This window comes from Aedes albopictus, chromosome 1 (genome assembly GCF_035046485.1).
Source record: "Aedes albopictus strain Foshan chromosome 1, AalbF5, whole genome shotgun sequence".
NCBI classification, from domain to species: domain Eukaryota; kingdom Metazoa; phylum Arthropoda; class Insecta; order Diptera; family Culicidae; genus Aedes; species Aedes albopictus.
In genome coordinates this window covers 278,207,428-278,226,409 of record NC_085136.1, presented here as the reverse complement: position 1 = coordinate 278,226,409, position 18,982 = coordinate 278,207,428, and the positions used below count along the sequence as shown (strand labels likewise).

The 18,982-nt window shown below is 42.5% G+C and overlaps 1 protein-coding gene across 2 annotated transcripts in view; it reads left to right on the top strand.

Annotated features, from left to right (window-relative positions):
- Positions 1 to 18,982, top strand: part of LOC109397232 (serine-rich adhesin for platelets) — a 120,557-nt gene that overhangs the window by 75,921 nt on the left and 25,654 nt on the right. For both annotated transcript variants that reach the window (XM_062846820.1, XM_029859956.2), the window contains one exon: positions 504 to 1,584. In XM_062846820.1, coding sequence (XP_062702804.1) covers positions 504 to 1,584 — 1,081 coding nt within the window. The remainder of the gene's footprint in view (positions 1 to 503; positions 1,585 to 18,982) is intronic.

The following is an 18,982-nucleotide window of genomic DNA, read 5'->3' as shown; positions in this document are numbered from 1 at the left end:
CTCCAAAGGGTTAAAGGTTCCCAGTAAGAACGTCCGGGGATTTACCTGGCGATCTAAACCACTCCCAAGTTTGTATTAGATAGATTTCACCTTGTTCATTTCTTTACTGTCTTACAAGTCTTCAAGCCTATTAACGGGCATTGGAGTGCAAAATTGGGCCTATTATTTCAAACAAACACACATTCTCAAATTCATAAAAGCTGTATAAATTACAGTATAATGTAACTGGCAATTGAAGGCGCATTCAAGCGTATTCAGTACATTGCTGATTTCTGTACCTCTCAACACGAAACGCATTTCCGAACAATTTGTTGCTAATCGTGATCATTGTTATTCACGAGCGACTCCTGCCCATTAATCGCCCATTTGCTCATCACGCGCCATTCGCATCGCCGAACGAAGCTCCCATCACGCATCCGCACCAACCAAACGAAAACAAAAGCGACGAAATTTGCACCGTTCGTTGATTAATAGGCCTTTCCCTTTTGCTTTTCTCATTTTAGAAAGCGGACCGTTACTGGGTCGTGTTCTGCGTCCATGACGACTGCGAAGCGTTCCTCGAGGGTTACGTCGATCCCCGGCAGGCGCCGTCCCACAGTCCGGAGTGGTCCCTCTCGCTGCAAACGGTCCAGCACATCTCGCACGCCCTCGTTCCGGTCGAGCAGGAGTTCGAGTTCGTCATAACGCTGAGCAGCGATGTTGCCCGGTTCAACGCCAACACGTGGGAGTGCATGCAGGAGTGGGTCGACTCGCTGCGGTCCAAACTGCGCGAGATGAAGCTGCTCTCGCCCAAGGAGAATCTCTATTCTAAACTGCCGGAGGTGCGACCACCGCTGGCGCCAACGCGAGACCCTACGTCACCCCTGCCGGCAACTCCACCCGTTCCGGCAGCGATCGTACCCGGAATCGAACGTGTTCAACCGACCTCCCTGCATCACCACACTCCTGGATCCTCACAACCTTCCAGTATTCCTCCGGTAGCGATTCCTTCCACGAGCACCGCCTCCCCAAGCTCCTCCTCAACGTCCCACGTCCCCCCAATCACTGCCATGTCCAACACGTCCACCCAGAATCTCATGAACCTGCTGACGAACCCGCTGCAAGCTGTGAGCAGCATAAACAATCAGTACATTAGCAGTCAGCACCTCTTCGATGCCATCTCCCTCGCGTCGTCCGATCTGTCCGACGGCAGCCTGGACGAGTACTCGAGCGATCTCATCAAACGCTTCATATCGAGTAATGGTGGTGCATTAGCAGCGTCGTCGCAACCGCCCAGCGCGGCCCCGCCGGTGGCGTCAGGATCCAGCGGCAGTCCGGTGGCAGGGCCATCGACCAGCAGTGGCGGCGGCGGTTCGTCCAATTTGGGCAAACCGCAGCAGCAGCAGCAGCAGCAGCAGCAAAAACCGGTCAAGGAGAACGGCACTGGGGGTGGCGGTGGTGCTTCGTCCTCTTTGGCCACGACCTTTGCGAACAACGTGTTGGGCGATCCGGGAACGACGTCACTCAAGCGAACGGACAAAAAAGTGCTGGTCGACGTGAAAGCGGACGATTTCGCTGCTGCTGATAGTGGGAGTGATGAAGAAGGTAGGATACAATTTGCTTATTTTTGGTATAGGTATTTTGTAAGAAGGGTATGAGCACCAATCTTTTCATTTCACATCTGTAAGAAAGCTTCAATCTCCCCACATGTGATCCAACTCAGCCGTTTTCTTTCTCGATTTCTGATGCCCGGCCTGGTCGTCTCTAGCAACCAATTTAATTAAGTTCAATTAAGATCAAAGCGCTCGCTGTTGGCTGGCTGGATGCTGCAACACCGCCACCATCAAGTTTATGTGGCAGCAAGCGAAATGGCAAATGGCATACGGAAATAATGAATTGGACTTTCCAGCTCCACACAGTCCACACCATTCGATTCGAAATGGAAGATGGAAGAGGAATTGCGAGAATGTACGGTACGAGTACGGAGGAATGTGCTGTACCAGCAAGAGTATTCTTAATTTATTGGCATTTAACCATCCTATATCTCGCATCGCGTTGCTGGAAAGTGTTCGCGTAAATTGGATGATTCATTCTGGTGTTGTGGGCGATGGAAATATAACAAGATTCTGCGATCACTTGAAAGGTGGGAAGTGGGCTTTTTTGCGTTTATCGATGAGAAATGTACACTAGAAAAATCATCATCGTCACTTTCGAAGTATTACTTGAGACCAACTCGAGGGTAAGGTATCGGTGGAAGTGTTGGAATCCAATAATTCAATAGGATAATGTATTTAAGATCAAATTGTTGACATGACATCTATCATAGCGGAATTCCTAAGAGAACAAACAAGAGAAAGCCCAGAAACGTTTCCTGGAAGACTCTATGGAAGAATTCTGGGAGGAATCTGTGGAAACCATTCCTAAGTAGTATTTGGAAGAGTTCTGGAAAGAATTCATAGAAGAACTTTTACGAAAAAGATCGTTGTAGTGATTCGGGGAAAAACTCTGAAGGATCAAGAAAAATCCAGGAGGAATGTTTGTTTTTTTCCGGGAGACGTCACTGGAGTAATTAGAATGTAGGTATTACTAGGGAAATTTCTGGAATAATCTTGGGAAAAATTTCGATATAAAAAAGTGAAAAAAGTGCAGTTTGCCTATGCTGCGCCATGGCACTTTTCGGAGGAGTCACTCATTTCATAGGGTTCTCATTCCTGCCACCAGATGCGAAGGAATCGTTAGCTTCCGTCAAATAAGCCTATAAGTATCGGTGCAAGACTCCCTGGAAAAATCGAAAAACTTGAAGAGAACAAAAAAAAACATGGACAAATCCGAGGAGGAAGGAATCCCGAGAGAAATCCCTGAAGGATAAGGGAGAAATCACTTGAGAAATCCCTTGAGAAATCAATAAAGGAATCTCAGAAGGAATTTTCAAAAGAATAAAGGAATCCCGAAGAAATCCTAGAGAAATCCCAGGACAAATCCCGGAATGAATTTCGAGAGGACTTCCAGAAGGAATCCTGAAGGAATATCGGAAAGAATCCCTGAAAGATCTCGGGATACATTCCTGTTGGAAACTCAGGAGAAAGCAATGAAGGAATCCCGAAAGAATATATTGAAGGAATCTAGGAAGAAATCCTAGGAGGAATTCCTAGAGGAATCCCGAGATGAATCTGAATGAATACCGGAAGGAGTCCCCCACCAGAATCCACCAGTCGCCCCCAAGAAAGTGTTCATGACTTTATATATGGAAATTAGAAAACAAATCTGAAAACCACTATCTTAATGGCAAACACAGATCTATAGTATAGAGTTATTTGGCATAAATTGTGTTGAAATTGATAGTTATTGGAGACTATTCTCAACTTGTCACACTTAACAAGATCATTGTCCAAAATGGACTGTTAGTTTTGTTTGGAAATATGATCTAACCAGAATTATATAAGTAGCAATGCTTTGTACAACTTCTTTATTAAAGGAAGGGTATATAGTTGAAGCGAGAACGCGAGTGTGGTGTCGCACTTGCGTGCGCAGCTTTTTTCTTTTTTCTTGCTCGTTCTCTTTGTTAAACGCAAGAAAGAGCGAGATAAAAGAGGGTGTTTGTTTACGAGAGTAAGTAAGAAAAAAGAAAATGCTCACAAAATGTGGGTTCTTCCTTCGGAAGGAAAGTAATGCGTGGGTCCCGAGATAAACTAGCCTAGGGTTAAAAATCTCGTTAATACTGACAAAAAAAATGTAACACGATGAAATTTAAAATATAAAATTTTATTCTGGAGCATTAAATACTTCACTCTTTAGTAGTCACGCTGTTGTATTTTGTGCATTTCGTTACAAAAACCTCACCTATTCTACACAAATCAGCGTGGTGCTGGTAGTGGTGGCCAGTTTCTGGAAGATTAGGGATTTTCTTTTACTCGTGCATTGTTTCTTCTGGAGTTTGTTTTATTTTTTTTGCAGCTTGGCACTATAAGGACTGTTCAATTTATAAAACGGACAACTTTACAAGGCTATAAAAAGAAGACGCGTAATTCAAATTTAATCACTCTTGCTTCGCCGTTCAGTACATCATCTTTCATTATAGTAATCATTTTTTAATCGAATAAAAATAGTTTTATTATAAAATAATAAAGAAAGTCGGCCAAGTGTTAAATGAGGTGAATTTTTCGATTGCTGAAAATTGAAAATATATATAAAATTACTGTTCACATATGGCATATCGTTTTTAATACCAGAAAAGTATGTGCCATGCTGCAGCAGCATGAGTAATAAACATTCTGGCGAAGTTTATACTCAATTGGAAAAATAAGTGTTGAGATATTAAAGTCTCAAGAGAGATTCGATTTTTTGAATAAAATTCAAAAAGCGAAAAGGGCATGAAAATATTAAATTATCAATTTTTTTATGTATCCAGTTGAAAGTGGCAATAATGTGGTTTTAAATGCAAAAAACTGCTTCTTAATAGCATTGCTGGTTTAGTTACTGAGCGCCATTACAGACACAGTAATCAAAACAGTTTCGTTCTCTGAAGGTTCTTCCAAATAACAATGCAGCCTAATGTAAATTGTGCATAAATGGTGTTGGAAATAAAAACTTTGCATCCGATTATTATTAAATAAGGTGTACAATAACAAAGGACCCACTTTGTTGAAAATAAATAATAACAAGATTCTCTAGAGTCGAAAATCTGCATCAAAGGAGCAAAAAGTATGAAATTTTTTAATATGACCATCTTTATGGATTAAATTTTTGATGAAAAATGCAGTTAAAAGTAAAGTTTTATTCTGTTTCATTTAGAGAGCAATATTCTACTACTCTGGACAAATTTTCAGCCGAATCCGTAATACTATTGCTACACAGGACTTGAATGAACATTTTTTAAATAATTTCTATGAAAACAAGGCAACTCACTATATCAAGCTGGAGAATGCTTGGTGCTATTGAGCTTTACTTTTAGTAGAATAGTATAAGATTCCAATACATTAAAAACTTCATGAAAATGTGGATGTTAAGTATGTGGAAAGTTATGTCGAATTATGAGAAATGGGTTTTATTGATGTTTTACGAAAACCGCTTGTTTTTTTTTTGTTTTTCTCCCCTGTTGGGGAAATTAAGCCACTGCGTCCAATGGCTTAATTTCCCCAACAGGGAAAAAAAAAAAAAAAAACTGAAGCGGTTTTTGTAACCGCTTCAGTTACACAATAAAGAACATTTTGCTTAATGTTATATTTTTCCTACATTTGAGAATAGCTAAAGAAAGTTATGCAAAAAACTGTTAATGATTTTATTGAAAAATAAAAAAAAAAAATATCGCACAACCAATTTGTCCGTTTTATAAATTGAACAGTCCTTAATATTTTATTTTATATATATGTAATATCATATTACAGTAATTATTTTTTCTCATTGCAACAATTTTGATATGCAACTCGTTGCAAAATTCGATTTTTACAGCCTCGTTATATTTATCCCTACGACTCGTGCTGTAAAAATAATCATTTTGCAAATCGTTACATAAATAACTATTTTTGGTCATATGTACAAAAATATAAATCATAGCTGAACTCTTCTGGAAAGAATGAACTCTTTTAAGGACTAACCCAGAATTTTGTTCATGCTTTACTTCAAAATTTTCTCCAGTAGAACATAATGCAAATCCGTCCGAAGATGTATTATTGTTTACATAATGTCTTTTATGACTAACTGGAGTTTTCTCAGTTATCAATCATCCAATTTGTCTATGGAATGGAATGTTTTGGATTTCTATTCAGTTGTGTTATTCCGATTACATCCTTGCCGAAATTTCCCTTAAGACAGTTTTGTATACTTCTATACTTCATATACTCATCTCAGAATAAAGTCTTATAGAAAAGTCGATTGACGTATTTTTGGAAGAATTTGTAAAGGTATTCTCGTAAAAGCCATGAAACTATCTCTGGAGCAAACCCTCGAGGTATCCCTGTAAGAATTTATGGAGAATCCCTGGAGAAATTCTTAAAGAATTTCTTGGAGGTATTTCCGGAGAACTCTCAAATAATGGAACTGTTGGAAAAATCTTGGAATTCACCTGGAAGAATTCTTGGACGAATAGCTGGAATGTATTCAAAAAGAAATGTCTGAAGGATTTCTAGAAGGAATTCCTATACAGAAATCCGTAGCATTTTGTAGAGAAATTCCAGGAGGAATCCCTGGGATAATTTCGAAAGAGTCTTCTCTGAGTGAATTCCTGAAGAGGGTTTCCTAGAGAAATGTCTGAAAGCGCTTCTAGCATGCAAGTACCTATATGTTTGAAGTCACAGTGTATGTGAAAGAATCACAGGATATATCCCTGAAAGAATCGCAGAACGGTTTTCTGAAGAAACTACTTTGCAGGAGCTGCAGGAATTCATGGATGGATTTGTTGAGGCGCCGCAGTGCCTCAAGCGGGAAGCTCTTGAATTCCTGGCGGGATGGAGTCTCGCAAGACCTGGGGTACCAGGAATCCTCCGTTGATCCGGTTCGAAGGACCAAATGTTGAGGCGCCGCAGTGCCTCAAGCGGGGAATTTATTTCCGCAGAAAGAAACACAAGGTTTACACTTTAAGCACTTTACTTTATTGCACTGAACTTGGCGTTGTCCAAGCCACGCCAACGCTTGTAATTACACTTCACTTTTACACTTATCACTTCACACTACTTGACCGTTATCCGGGTCAATTGATACTATTTCGTCGTACGTTGGTGCGGGTCTGCTTTTATAGCTCCCAAAAATGTTGCGCGACATAAATTGGAACAATCCAGAATCATCCAGAAATCTGGCGGCACTGGAACCCACGCGGTCAGCTCTCTCCGCTCGCGATGACAGCGATGATGATGATGACGCTGAGTTCCCGACGGTGGCGGTGTTCACTGAACGAAACCCCCCGCCCAAGATCGACTGAGAGGCAATACGATCACGCCCCTTAACGACATTTGGTCGGAAACCGTATGGTCCACCGACCGAATGATGTCATCCAAAAACCGGATGACAGTGATATGAATACTGAATGTCGACCATATGGTCGAGCAACCTTGTTTTTTAGCGATTGATAACAATAATGTCACCGCTATCTTTTACATAAAAATGATGTGCTTAGTGGCCAGGATATCCTACCCTCGCGGGCATCCTTTTCCAAAAAAAGATGGCATGTCCAAGACATGCGATGAAAAATCGTCAACGACCCGGGTGTCACGATCAAGGAACTTGTTACGCTATCGATGAATAAATTCGGTGCATCTGAGCGGCCTTCGCTCTGCAACTAATATTCATTCACATAGCGTGCGTCGACTCATACGCGAACAAGATGATCGTCAGTCGATCTCAAGATGATTACGATACGACTGATTCGTCATTCCAAAACATGATTTTAATTATTTGGACCGGATGGTCGGACAAATCAGTCGATTTCGGGATGGGGTTTTCGTTCAGTGTTGGCAGCGCGCGCGGTCACTCACGAGTGCGTGTTTACATCCATGAGTGATGATGATGGTGGTGCTGCTGATGGCGCTCCCGCGTTTGACGTTTTCCGTCTTCATTCGCGTAAGGGAAAGTGGGGCACTTTTTCCACCGGAGCACCCGATGGGCGCGAACAGGATTCATGAATAAATCTGTGGATGAACTCCTTAAAACAAATATCGGAGATAATTGTAAAAGAATTCCTCGATGACTTCTTGGAGACTTTTCTAGCTCCACTAGCCCTCTAAAATTATCTTAAAGATTTCCAATACAAATCGCTGGAGTAGTTCCTCTAGAAAACCTTAAAGTAATTAGAAAAAAAGTGTAATCCTAGAAGAAATCTTGGGTGAATCCCTGGAACACATCATGGACGAATTTCGGAAATTTCTTACCGAAACCCTGAATAAATTTTTGAAAAGATCCCGAGAGGGATTTCTGAATGAATCACTACAGAAATTCCTGAAGGCTGAAGCAATCTCTGAAGGAAATCCCGGAGCAATTACTAAAGGAATTCCTGGCGAAATCCCTGGAAGAATTCATGCAGGTATGCCTGAAGTAAACCCGGTAGGAATCCCTGGAGGAATTTCTGAAAGGAGGAATTCTAGAGCAATTATGGGGGCAATCCATGGAGAAATTTCTAAAGAAATCGCTAAGTTATCCCTGAAGGAGTTCCTAGACAAATTTCCGGACGATTCGTTGGAGGACTTTCTGGACGAATTCCTGAAGCTATGAATTCTTGGAGAAACCCCTGGAGGAATTCCTGAAGAAATCACTGAACCAACTCCTTGAGGAATCGCTGGAGGAAATCCTGGAGGAACTTCTGGACAAAACTTTGACGAAATCCCTGGAGAAATTTCTGTTGGAATTTCTGAACGTATACCTGGAGGAGTTCCTGGAGAAATCGCTAAAGGAATTCTTGGAGGAATATCTAAAATAATATTTTGAGGATTTCCTGGAGGCATCCTTGGAGTAATTCCTAGACGAATGCCTGAAACAATCTCTGGATAAATTGCTAAATGAATCCCTGTTGGAATCTCTAGTAGAAGTCTAGGACGGAACACTGGTAGAACTCCTGGAGCAATCCCTGGATGAATTCCTTGAGAAATCTCTGGAGGAATTCCTGGAGAACTCCCTGAAAAAAATCCTGGATGAATTCCTGTAGCAAACCCTGGAAAAAATCCCGAAGGAATCTCTAGAGAAATTTTTGATGAAAACACTTGAAGAATTCCTGGAGGAATCCTTAGAGAAATTTCTGAAGAAATTCTTGGAAGAATTCTTGAGGAAATTCTTGGAAAAAAGCCCTGGAGGAATTCCTCGGCGAATCTCTGATGCAATTTCTGGAGGAATCTCAGGCGGAATGCCTGGAGGAGCTTCTGGACAAATTCCTGGCGGAATATCAGGAATATCAATTCGTGCAGAAATCCCTACCCGAGCAGGAACGAATAACTGACACATGTCTGCAGCATACTAAAGTCAGGTATCATATCAAGACAAGGTACTGGCCGGTTATCAAGGTATTGGAAATAACTTGTTTTGGTATTTTGTAGGTATTGATAAAATACATCAACGAGTTATTGGTTTGGTGTTGAGGACTGCTTGAGGTATTATTAAATTTTGGAAAAATCGCTATTCGTATGGAAAAATCGCCAATTATTTAGGTATTGCCATACCTGATGTCTTTATTCACGCGTTATCCACAGAATACTCACCAGTTATTATTTTAGGTATTTTATATCTTATACAGGGCTTCTTAATACCTCATTCAGGTTGTAGGTATTCGGATTTCCATACCTGAGCTTGGTATTCTTCAGCTATTTTCTCCTGCTCGGGTAGAGGAATTCTTGGAGACATTCTGTGGAAATATCCCTGGAAGAATTTCTGGAGCAATCCCTTAATGAATTCCAACAGGAATCTCTATAAAAATTCTGGGAGAAATCCCTGGAGAAGATTCTGGAGGAATCATCAGAGGAATTCCTGGAGAAATATCTGGTAGAATTCTAAGAGGAATCCCTTGGGAAATTACTAAAGAAATTTCTAAAGGAAGAATTCCTGAAGGAATATCTTGAGGAAAAATTTCTTGATAAACTCCTGGAGGAAATCCTGCAAAAAATCCAGGAGGAATCTCTGAACAAATTCCTGAATTCTTGGTAGAGTCATGCCTGTCGGAATTCCTGGAGAAACCTTTAGAGAATTTCCTTGATATATCTCTAGAGTAATTCCTGGAGGAATCCCGGTATAAATTCAATACGAAGTGTGATTAACTTTTGTGTTTTTATATATGGTAATGTGATTAAGTGATGGAAATATTTAAGGGATCAAACAACAGTACAGTGCAACCGCAACATACCCGGATAAAAAATTACCATTCATTACATGGTAAATATTATTAATATATGACTGATTTTATTGTTCACATTAAAACACATAGTAGATATATTGTTACTTTTTACAATAGAAATCAAGTCCATATAGTTCGTACAATAAGTGAACATTAGCTTTATTAGTGACTAATTGATTCGATTGTTTTTCAATAGTTCTATAATAATTTAAAGTTACTATCAGTAAAAATTAATTTAAGTTGTTTTTATATAGTTGCAAAAGTGCCTGCAAAGTTTTCATGAACTTTTTATTAAAAAAGAGTTTTTTTTCTCAATTACACTTAAAAACAATTCGTAACAAATAAATAACAATACAGTAGACGTTCGATAAGTGCAACATGTTTACGTTTCAGTTACCGAATGAAATTCGCTAACTGCAACGACTGACAGACGTCAAACAGTTGTCAATGCACTCAAAAACATCGCAATGCAGCTGTAGTGCATCCGAAAAACATCGCAACTCTGTTGACGTTTTGTTTTTGACAGATAGCGGTGCGATAACTGCAAAATTGTTGCACTTAGCGGACTTGCAGTTAAAAAGCATTGCAGTTAAACCGTTTGCACCGAGCGAACGTCTACTGTAAATATTATTGTTGCTTGGATCATGTTTGTATAATCAAACACAAAATCACTTGACATATTTTTTTTTTAATTTTCGTTTTAAATTTGAGTGCAGTAGATGTTTCGGTTATCGAATGTTATTCGCTAAAACTTCAACGACTGACAGACGTCAAGCCGTGTTGGCAGAGGAAGCTTTCAATGAATAACTGAGGAAGTACTTATAGAAAACTAGCTGAAAAGCAGGTTTTAGCCAAGTGAGGACGTTACGACAAGAAAAAGATGAACAATGATTTTTCTTATGTTTTCCAATAAATTAAAGGAATCTAGTAAATAGTAAACTACCATTGATAACAATACAAATACAATTTGTTTAATGGGGTCAATTGAACCGATGTTAAAATAAACATGCAATAATATTTGTTGTTATGTAAACAGATTTCGCCTTTGAAAAACCAAAGAATTCATATTTATCGGTAACATTTTCTTCAGCATTTACAGATACTAATGGCCACATGAATTGTGAACGATTTACGGTATGGATCATACGACCTGAGGTCTGATTTGTGATATTTGGCAGTTATTTTAAAAGATTGATGATAGATCTTATCAACAGCTGCCAAGCAACACATACCAGACTGACATCAGAGTGTTTGATTATCATAAAATGTGCGTATCATTCTGGCGGCCGTTAGTGCTCATAAATGCTGGATATAAATGTTAGCGGGAAATATAAATTCTATGGATTTTCAAAAGCGAAAACTGCTTACAAATAACAACAAATATTATTGTATTTTTATTGTAACAACGATTCATTTGACGCCATTCAATTAATTGTATTTGTATTGTAAGAACAATGAAAAAACATTAAGATATATTGTTTTCTTTTGAAAATTGCCCTAAAAATGTCTCATAAAAACACAATACATTCTATTGTTTTTCGCGAAAAAGTGTATGTAAATTTTCTCAAAATTTTATGGTTAAGATACATAACGACCACCATTTTTTATTGTAAAAGTGCCATTTACCATTCGTTGAATGGTATAGAACAACAGGGATGATGGTGAGTGTGCCGTGTAAATTACAATACGTTTAATGGTGAATATTTTTCGAAAGAATGGTGTTGTAACAATAAGATTTATCGTATTTTTATGATACTTTTTATCAGGGTACACACTCAATCCTAAATAGTCTGTTCGGTACTTTTTTGGCGAAAATAGAACAGCAGAACTATTTCGGTAGTTTCAGTAACCGATTTTACTGGGGTTCAGTACACCAACTGTCAAAAGCGCGACCAAAAGGTAAACAATCCGTTTTTGTTGTGTCCTGCTGTTCTATTTTCGTCAAAAATTTACCGTACTCGGTATTCAAAATTAAGTGTGTAGGTATTTAATACATTTTATTTCATAGCACTGAAGTACAGTCATCAAGACCTCTTCAGTGAATGGTTTTCCGGCGCGACAAAATTGTAAATCCCGTCATATACAATATGATTCAATGAATTTGCACTTTGCATATCCGGTCAATCATCATCACCACCCAGCAGGAGAATAGAGGGGGACCACATTTCCATCATTTGAAGGCACTAGCAACAGCTATCATACCTACTCCAACTGAACGGTTCAAACGAACGTTACTTGAAACTCTACCGAACCACAAACTGGTGGTAGGTACCCGAGCAAAATCCAACAACAAAATCACAGCAAATCGAAAACATGATTTGTATTCAGCTACAAATTGATATCACATTCTGATATCATTTTATCTTTATTTAATTTGATTTCAAATTTTGCTTTCGGTTTGCTGTCATTTTAAATAATGTAAATATTTAGTGTTACAAGTTTTTAAATCTTTTATTAAACTATGTAAAGTAATTCTAGGGATATATCATTAGTGCAATTATATTATTGCTTTTAGGATTTGATATCAACCGAAAAACTCTACATTTAACGATTTTTTTAATTTTCTTACGCTGATTACAGAAACAGTTATCAATTTGCTATCATCGATAGCAGGAATGGTATTCAATTTGCTGTCACGGGAACATTTTTCTGCTCTCATTTTTGTTGTTTTAACCGTTAAAACGACCAAAATGACAACAATCTGAGTTATCAAATTTTGCAGTATCACAACATCAAAATTAGTTTTCAATTTGCTATCAGACTTTGCTCGGGTATGCGAGACAACCATTCTGGGACGAATCGTTACTAAATAGTGAATGGCGCTGTCGTCGTCGCGATCCTGAATTGTTCATAAAAAGCCGGCTGCGGTGTCTGTCACTCAACAGACAGCCAACCGGAGGGCGGAGGTGGTGGCGCGTGGCGCGACTAATTCAAAGTGCACAAAAACTAGCGACCGTAAACGTATTTGGCATATGCTAGAAAGGCAAAGCGCGACGACGACGCGCTTTTGGTTAATGATTTTCTAAACAATAGAACTCTAAACACACGCTTCAGTCGCGCAAAATCGTCATTTTATTGCTTTGTCCAATACGGCCGCAGCCCTTCCAACGCCTGTTCCGTCCCGCCTGTATGGAGATACCTACAACAGGCTAGTGCTGTTCGCTGCTGGCCATGAAAAACGCATGAACTTTTTGTGCATCTAATCACATAGCTGCCTCCCCCTGGCAGTCAGTGGGAGTGATTTGCATTGTACGTTGTAGGTACCTACTGCTTTGGGGGTTACTATCTACAATTGGAAACGCACATTATAGCTAACTATGGGGGGACTCGGGCGTCAATTATCCGCCTGTTTGCCTGAAAGCATCCACGACCTTCTCAACGCAAGGCCATCCCTGACAGCCCACAAGCTCAATTTGGTTGAGCTGCCTATATGTAATATGGTCAGAAATGTTTGCATCAACTCTTCATACACAATAAATGATAACGAAAGGACGACTACCAAGCTTGCGATCAAGTCACAACCAGTGTTAACGTGGATTTACTTATGATTGCTAAATGAATCATCGTGTGTTAACCTTGCAACATACCGCGAAAGGTATGCGAACGTCTGAACGGTCAGGCGACTCATCATCGATCAGTGAATTTCTCATAAATTCGATTTTATAAGCACGGTTCGCGTAGACGATTTGAGTGTTCAATGAATGCAGCACTGCGGTAGGATTTCCCAACAGATTAATCTGGTGTGTACTTTATCAGTCACCAGGTAAAGAAACCGGACCGGAATCTGCATGAATGCCGGACAATTTGATTTATGCAAATATTTGAAGATTTACATTTCAGTTCTGTGGATATGAGTATGAGTAACGATAAAGCTTCGAGGTAACTCAGAAATAAAAACAAACTTTGGATGGTCGAAGCCCTAAAATGAGAAAATAGCTCATTAAAGCTCAATAATTTGTGATATTTTTTCAAGAAATTAAAAGCACTTTTTTCGCTGTAAATCAAAACCATGATCATGAAAATCTCGCGTTGAATATCATACGGGCGTATCCACAATGATCGATTTCTCTTCATCGACTTTCTCTTTGGATTATTCCGGGAAATACAAGCGATACTCGGATGATCTCTCGGTACGTTTCGGTGAAGGACGACTAGGACTAGTATCTAAAACAACTAAAACGATTTGCCGGCCTAGTTATTAACTAAAGAGCATGGGTATTCACCACCAGTCCGACCTTTGCTGCTTCGCGTTTCAGGCGGGTGTACAGCTCTGCCACCGTTTCAAATGTTCTGGCAATAATGTCCATGTCGTCCGCAAAGCACACAAATTGTCCGGATTTTGTGAAAATCGTTCCCCGGCTGTTGAGCCCGGCTCGTCGCATCACACCTTCCAGAGCGATGTTGAAGAGTAGGCATGAGAGTCCATCACCTTGTCGCAGTCCCCAGCGAGATTCGAATGACCTGGATAGTTCGCCCGAAATCCTTACGCTGTTCTGCACACCGTCCATCGTTGCTCTTATCAGTCTAGTCAGCTTCCCGGGAAAGCTGTTCATTTCATTTCATTTCATTTATTTAGTTAACATCAAATTCATGATAATACTGAATCAACAATTTGCCGCCATAATACTCGATTTGCAGCTGCAGCTCTCCAACGTCGGTCACGCCCAACACTCGCCAGATCACGCTCCACCTGGTCCGCCCATCGTGCTCTCTGCGCTCCACGCCTTCTTTTACCAACCGGATGGTTAGCAAACACCAACTTTGCAGGGTTGTTATCCGGCATTCTTGCAACATGCCCTGCCCACCGTATCCTTCCGGCTTTGGCTACCTTCTGGATGCTGGGTTCGCCATAAAGTGCAGCGAGCTCGTGGTTCATCCTTCTCCGCCACACACCGTTCTCCTGCACGCCGCCGAAGATCGTCCTTAGCACCCGTCGCTCGAAAACTCCGAGTGCTTGCATGTCCTCCTCGAGCATCGTCCACGTCTCGTGCCCGTAGAGAACCACCGGTCTTATTAACGTCTTGTACATGGTACATTTGGTGCGGGGGTGAATCTTTTTTGACCGCAGTTTCTTCTGGAGCCCATAATAGGCACGACTTCCACTGATGATGCGCCTTCGTATTTCACGGCTCACGTTATTGTCAGCCGTTAGCAAGGAACCGAGGTAGACGAATTCTTCTACCACCTCGAAAGTATCCCCGTCTATCGTAACATTGCTGCCAAGGCTTGTCCTGTCTCGCTCAGTCCCACCTACCAGCATGTACTTTGTCTTAGCCGCATTCACCACCAGTCCGACCTTTGCTGCTTCACGTTTCAGGCGGGTGTACTGTTCTGCCACCGTTCCAAATGTTCTGGCAATAATATCCATGTCATCCGCAAAACAGACAAATTGGCTGGATTTCGTGAAGATCGTACCCCGGCTGTTGAGCCCGGCTCGTCGCATAACACCTTCCAGGGCGATGTTGAATAGTAGGCAGGAAAGTCCATCACCTTGTCGTAGTCCCCGTCGAGATTCAAATGAACTGGATAGTTCACCCGAAATCCTTACGCTGTTCTGCACACCGTCCATCGTTGCTCTTATCAGTCTAGTCAGCTTCCCGGAAAAGCTGTTCTCGTCCATAATTTTCCATAGCTCTGTGCGGTCGATACTGTCGTATGCCGCTTTGAAGTCGATGAACAGGTGATGCGTTGGGACCTGGTATTCACGGCATTTCTGGAGGATTTGCCGTACGGTGAAGATCTGGTCCGTTGTCGACCGGCCGTCGATGAAACCGGCTTGGTAACTTCCCACGAACTCATTTACTTTAGGTGAAAGACGACGGAAGATGATCTGGGATAGCACTTTGTAGGCGGCATTCAAAATGGTGATCGCTCGAAAGTTCTCACACATTAACTTGTCGCCTTTCTTGTGGATGGGACAGATTATCCCTTCCTTCCACTCCTCCGGTAGCTGTTCGGTTTCCCAGATCTTGACAACTAACTGGTGCAGACAGGTGGCCAACTTTTCCGGGCCCATCTTGATGAGTTCCGCTGCGATACCGTCCTTACCAGCCGCTTTGTTGTTTTTGAGCTGGTGGATGGCATCCTTAACTTCCCTCAGCGTGGGAGTTGGTTCGTTCCCGTCCTCTGCTGCACCAACATAGTCATTTCCTCCGCTGCCTTGGTCCTCCGTGCCTACATTCTCTTCGCCATTCAGGTGCTCGTCGAAGTGCTGCTTCCACCTTTCGATCACCTCACGTTTGTCCGTCAGGAGGCTCCCGTCCTTATCCCTGCAGATTTCGGCTTGCGGCACGTAGCCTTTGCGGGATGCGTTAAGCTTCTGGTAGAACTTGCGTGTTTCCTGTGAACGGCACAGCAGTTCCATTTCCTCGCACTCCGCTTCTTCCAGGCGGCGCTTTTTCTCCCGGAAGAGACGGGTCTGCTGCTTCCGCTTCTGTCTGTATCGCTCCACATTCTGTCGGGTTCCATGCTGCAGCATTACCGCCCGCGCTGCATCCTTCTCCTCCAGAACCGCTCTGCACTCCTCGTCGAACCAATCGTTTCGTCGACTCCGTTCTACGTACCCGATAGTGCTCTCGGCTGCGTTGTTGATGGCTGCTTTGATTGTACTCCAGCAGTCCTCTAGAGGGGCCACATCGAGCACACCCTCGTCCGGCAACGCTGCCTCGAGATTCTGCGCGTATGCGGTGGCGACATTCGGTTGCTTCAGTCGCTCTAGATCGTACCGGGGCGGCCGCCGGTAATGTACGTTGTTAATAACGGAGAGTTTTGGGCGCAATTTAACCATCACCAGGTAGTGATCGGAGTCGATATTAGCGCCACGATAGGTACTGACGTCGATAATGTCGGAGAAGTGCCGTCCATCAATCAGAACGTGGTCGATTTGCGATTCCGTTTGTTGTGGTGATCTCCAGGTGTAACGATAAGGGAGGCTGTGCTGGAAGAAGGTGCTACGAATGGCCATGTTCTTGGAGGCGGCGAAATCGATGAGGCGTAGGCCATTTTCGTTCGTCAGCTGGTGGGCGCTGAACTTTCCAATCGTCGGTCTGAATTCCTCCTCCTGGCCTACCTGAGCGTTTAGATCCCCTATGATGATCTTGACGTCGTGGTTTGGGCAGCGGTCGTACTCGCGTTCGAGCTGCGCGTAAAATGCGTCTTTGTCATCATCAGTGCTTCCGGAGTGAGGGCTGTGCACGTTTATTATGCTAATGTTGAAGAATCGGCCCTTGATCCTCAACCTGCACATTCTTTCGTCGATCGGCCACCAACCGATCACGCGCCTCTGCATGTCGCCCATCACTATAAAAGCTGTTCCCAGCTCACGTGTGTTGCCGCAACTCTGGTAGATGGTATGATTACCTCTAAACTTCGCACCATAGATCCTGTCCAACACACCTCCTGCAGCGCTACGATTCCGAACCCGCGGTCCTTCAGTATATCGGCGAGTATGCGGGTGCTCCCGATGAAGTTGAGAGATCTGCAGTTCCACGTACCGAGCTTCCAATCGCAAGTCCCTTTTCATCGCTGTGGTCGTCGCCATTGGTATCGGTTCGCATTCTTCTCTTGTTGATTTTCCGGTGCTAGTCTTTTTTACGGCTGGCTCGCAGGGCCTGACACCAACCCACTAACCCAGGGAGCTGGGCTTACCTTCCCGGAAGCTACGGGTTCTGCATTGGCATTTCCTCCAACTACAGTGCTAAATAGCTAGGCTCGAGCGCCAGGGGAAAGCTGTTCTCGTCCATAATTTTCCATAGCTCTGTGCGGTCGATACTATCGTACGCCGCTTTGAAGTCGATGAACAGGTGATGCGTTGGGACCTGGTATTCACGGCATTTCTGGTCCGTTGTCGACCGGCCGTCGATGAAACCGGCTTAGTAACTTCCCACGAACTCATTTACTTTAGGTGAAAGACGACGGAAGATGATCTGGGATAGCACTTTGTAGTCGGCGTTCAAAATGGTGATCGCTCGAAAGTTCTCACACATTAACTTGTCGCCTTTCTTGTGGATGGGACAGATTATCCCTTCCTTCCACTCCTCCGGTAGCTGTTCGGTTTCCCAGATCTTGACTACTATCTGGTGCAGACAGGTGGCCAACTTTTCCGGGCCCATCTTGATGAGTTCTGCTGCGATACCGTGCTTACCAGCCGCATTGTTGTTTTTGAGCTGGTGGATGACATCCTTAACTTCCCTCAGCGTGGGAGTTGGTTCGTTCCCGTCCTCTGCTACACCAACATAGTCATTTCCTCCGCTGCCTTGGTCCTTCGTGCCTACATTCTCTTCGCCATTCAGGTGCTCGTCGAAGTTCTTCAAGTAATTCAATAATATCTCACTACATTTACTCAGAAATTCATTCCGAGATTTCTCTGCGAATTTCTCTCGAGATTTCTTCACGTGCCTCTGGAGCCGACCTACTGATATCCTTCAGGTTGAAGAAGTTGCCTTTGACATTAATTGATAGGTTCCTCTCGAAACTCCTTCAGAAGTTTCTCGCTGGATTATTTCAGGGATTTCTTCCGGAATTCCTGCATGGTTCCTTCCGGGGTTCCTCCCGGAATTCCTTTCCGGGTTCATCCAGGCATCCCTCCCGAGATTCAGGCATTCCCCCCGGAACTCGTTCCGGGGTTATTTTATTGATTTCGTTTGGGATTCGTTCATTGGCTTTTCCATTGTTTGCTTTATATAGGTATTTCTGTTGGGATTACTTTTAGGGATTGCTCCCGAGATTCAGCCGTTTCTTTCAAAGATTCCTTCCGTGATTCCTGCAGGGATTTCTTTAGGAGGAGAGGGGTTGATTGGTGGATTTGTCTCTTCCTTCTAAATTTCCTCCTGGAACTCCTCCGGAAATCCTCCAGGAATTCATCCTGGGATTCATGCCGGGTTCCTGCGGTAATTTCTACCGAGATGCCTTCAAAAATTTCTCCCGGGATTATTTTAAGGAATTTCTCTCGGGATTCCTTTTGGAATTTCTCCTAGGATCCCTTCAGTATATTCTTTCGGGATTCCTCCATTGGTTTCTCCAGGATTTTCTTCAGATATTTATCCCGGGGTCTTTCAAGGATTCCTACCGATATTCCTTCAGGATTCCTTCTGGAAGTCCTCTTGGAATTCCTTCCGGGATTTCCCCTGGGATTCCTTCACGGATTCTTTTAAAGATCACTCTCGGGATTAATTTATTTCTTCAGGAATTCCTTCCGAG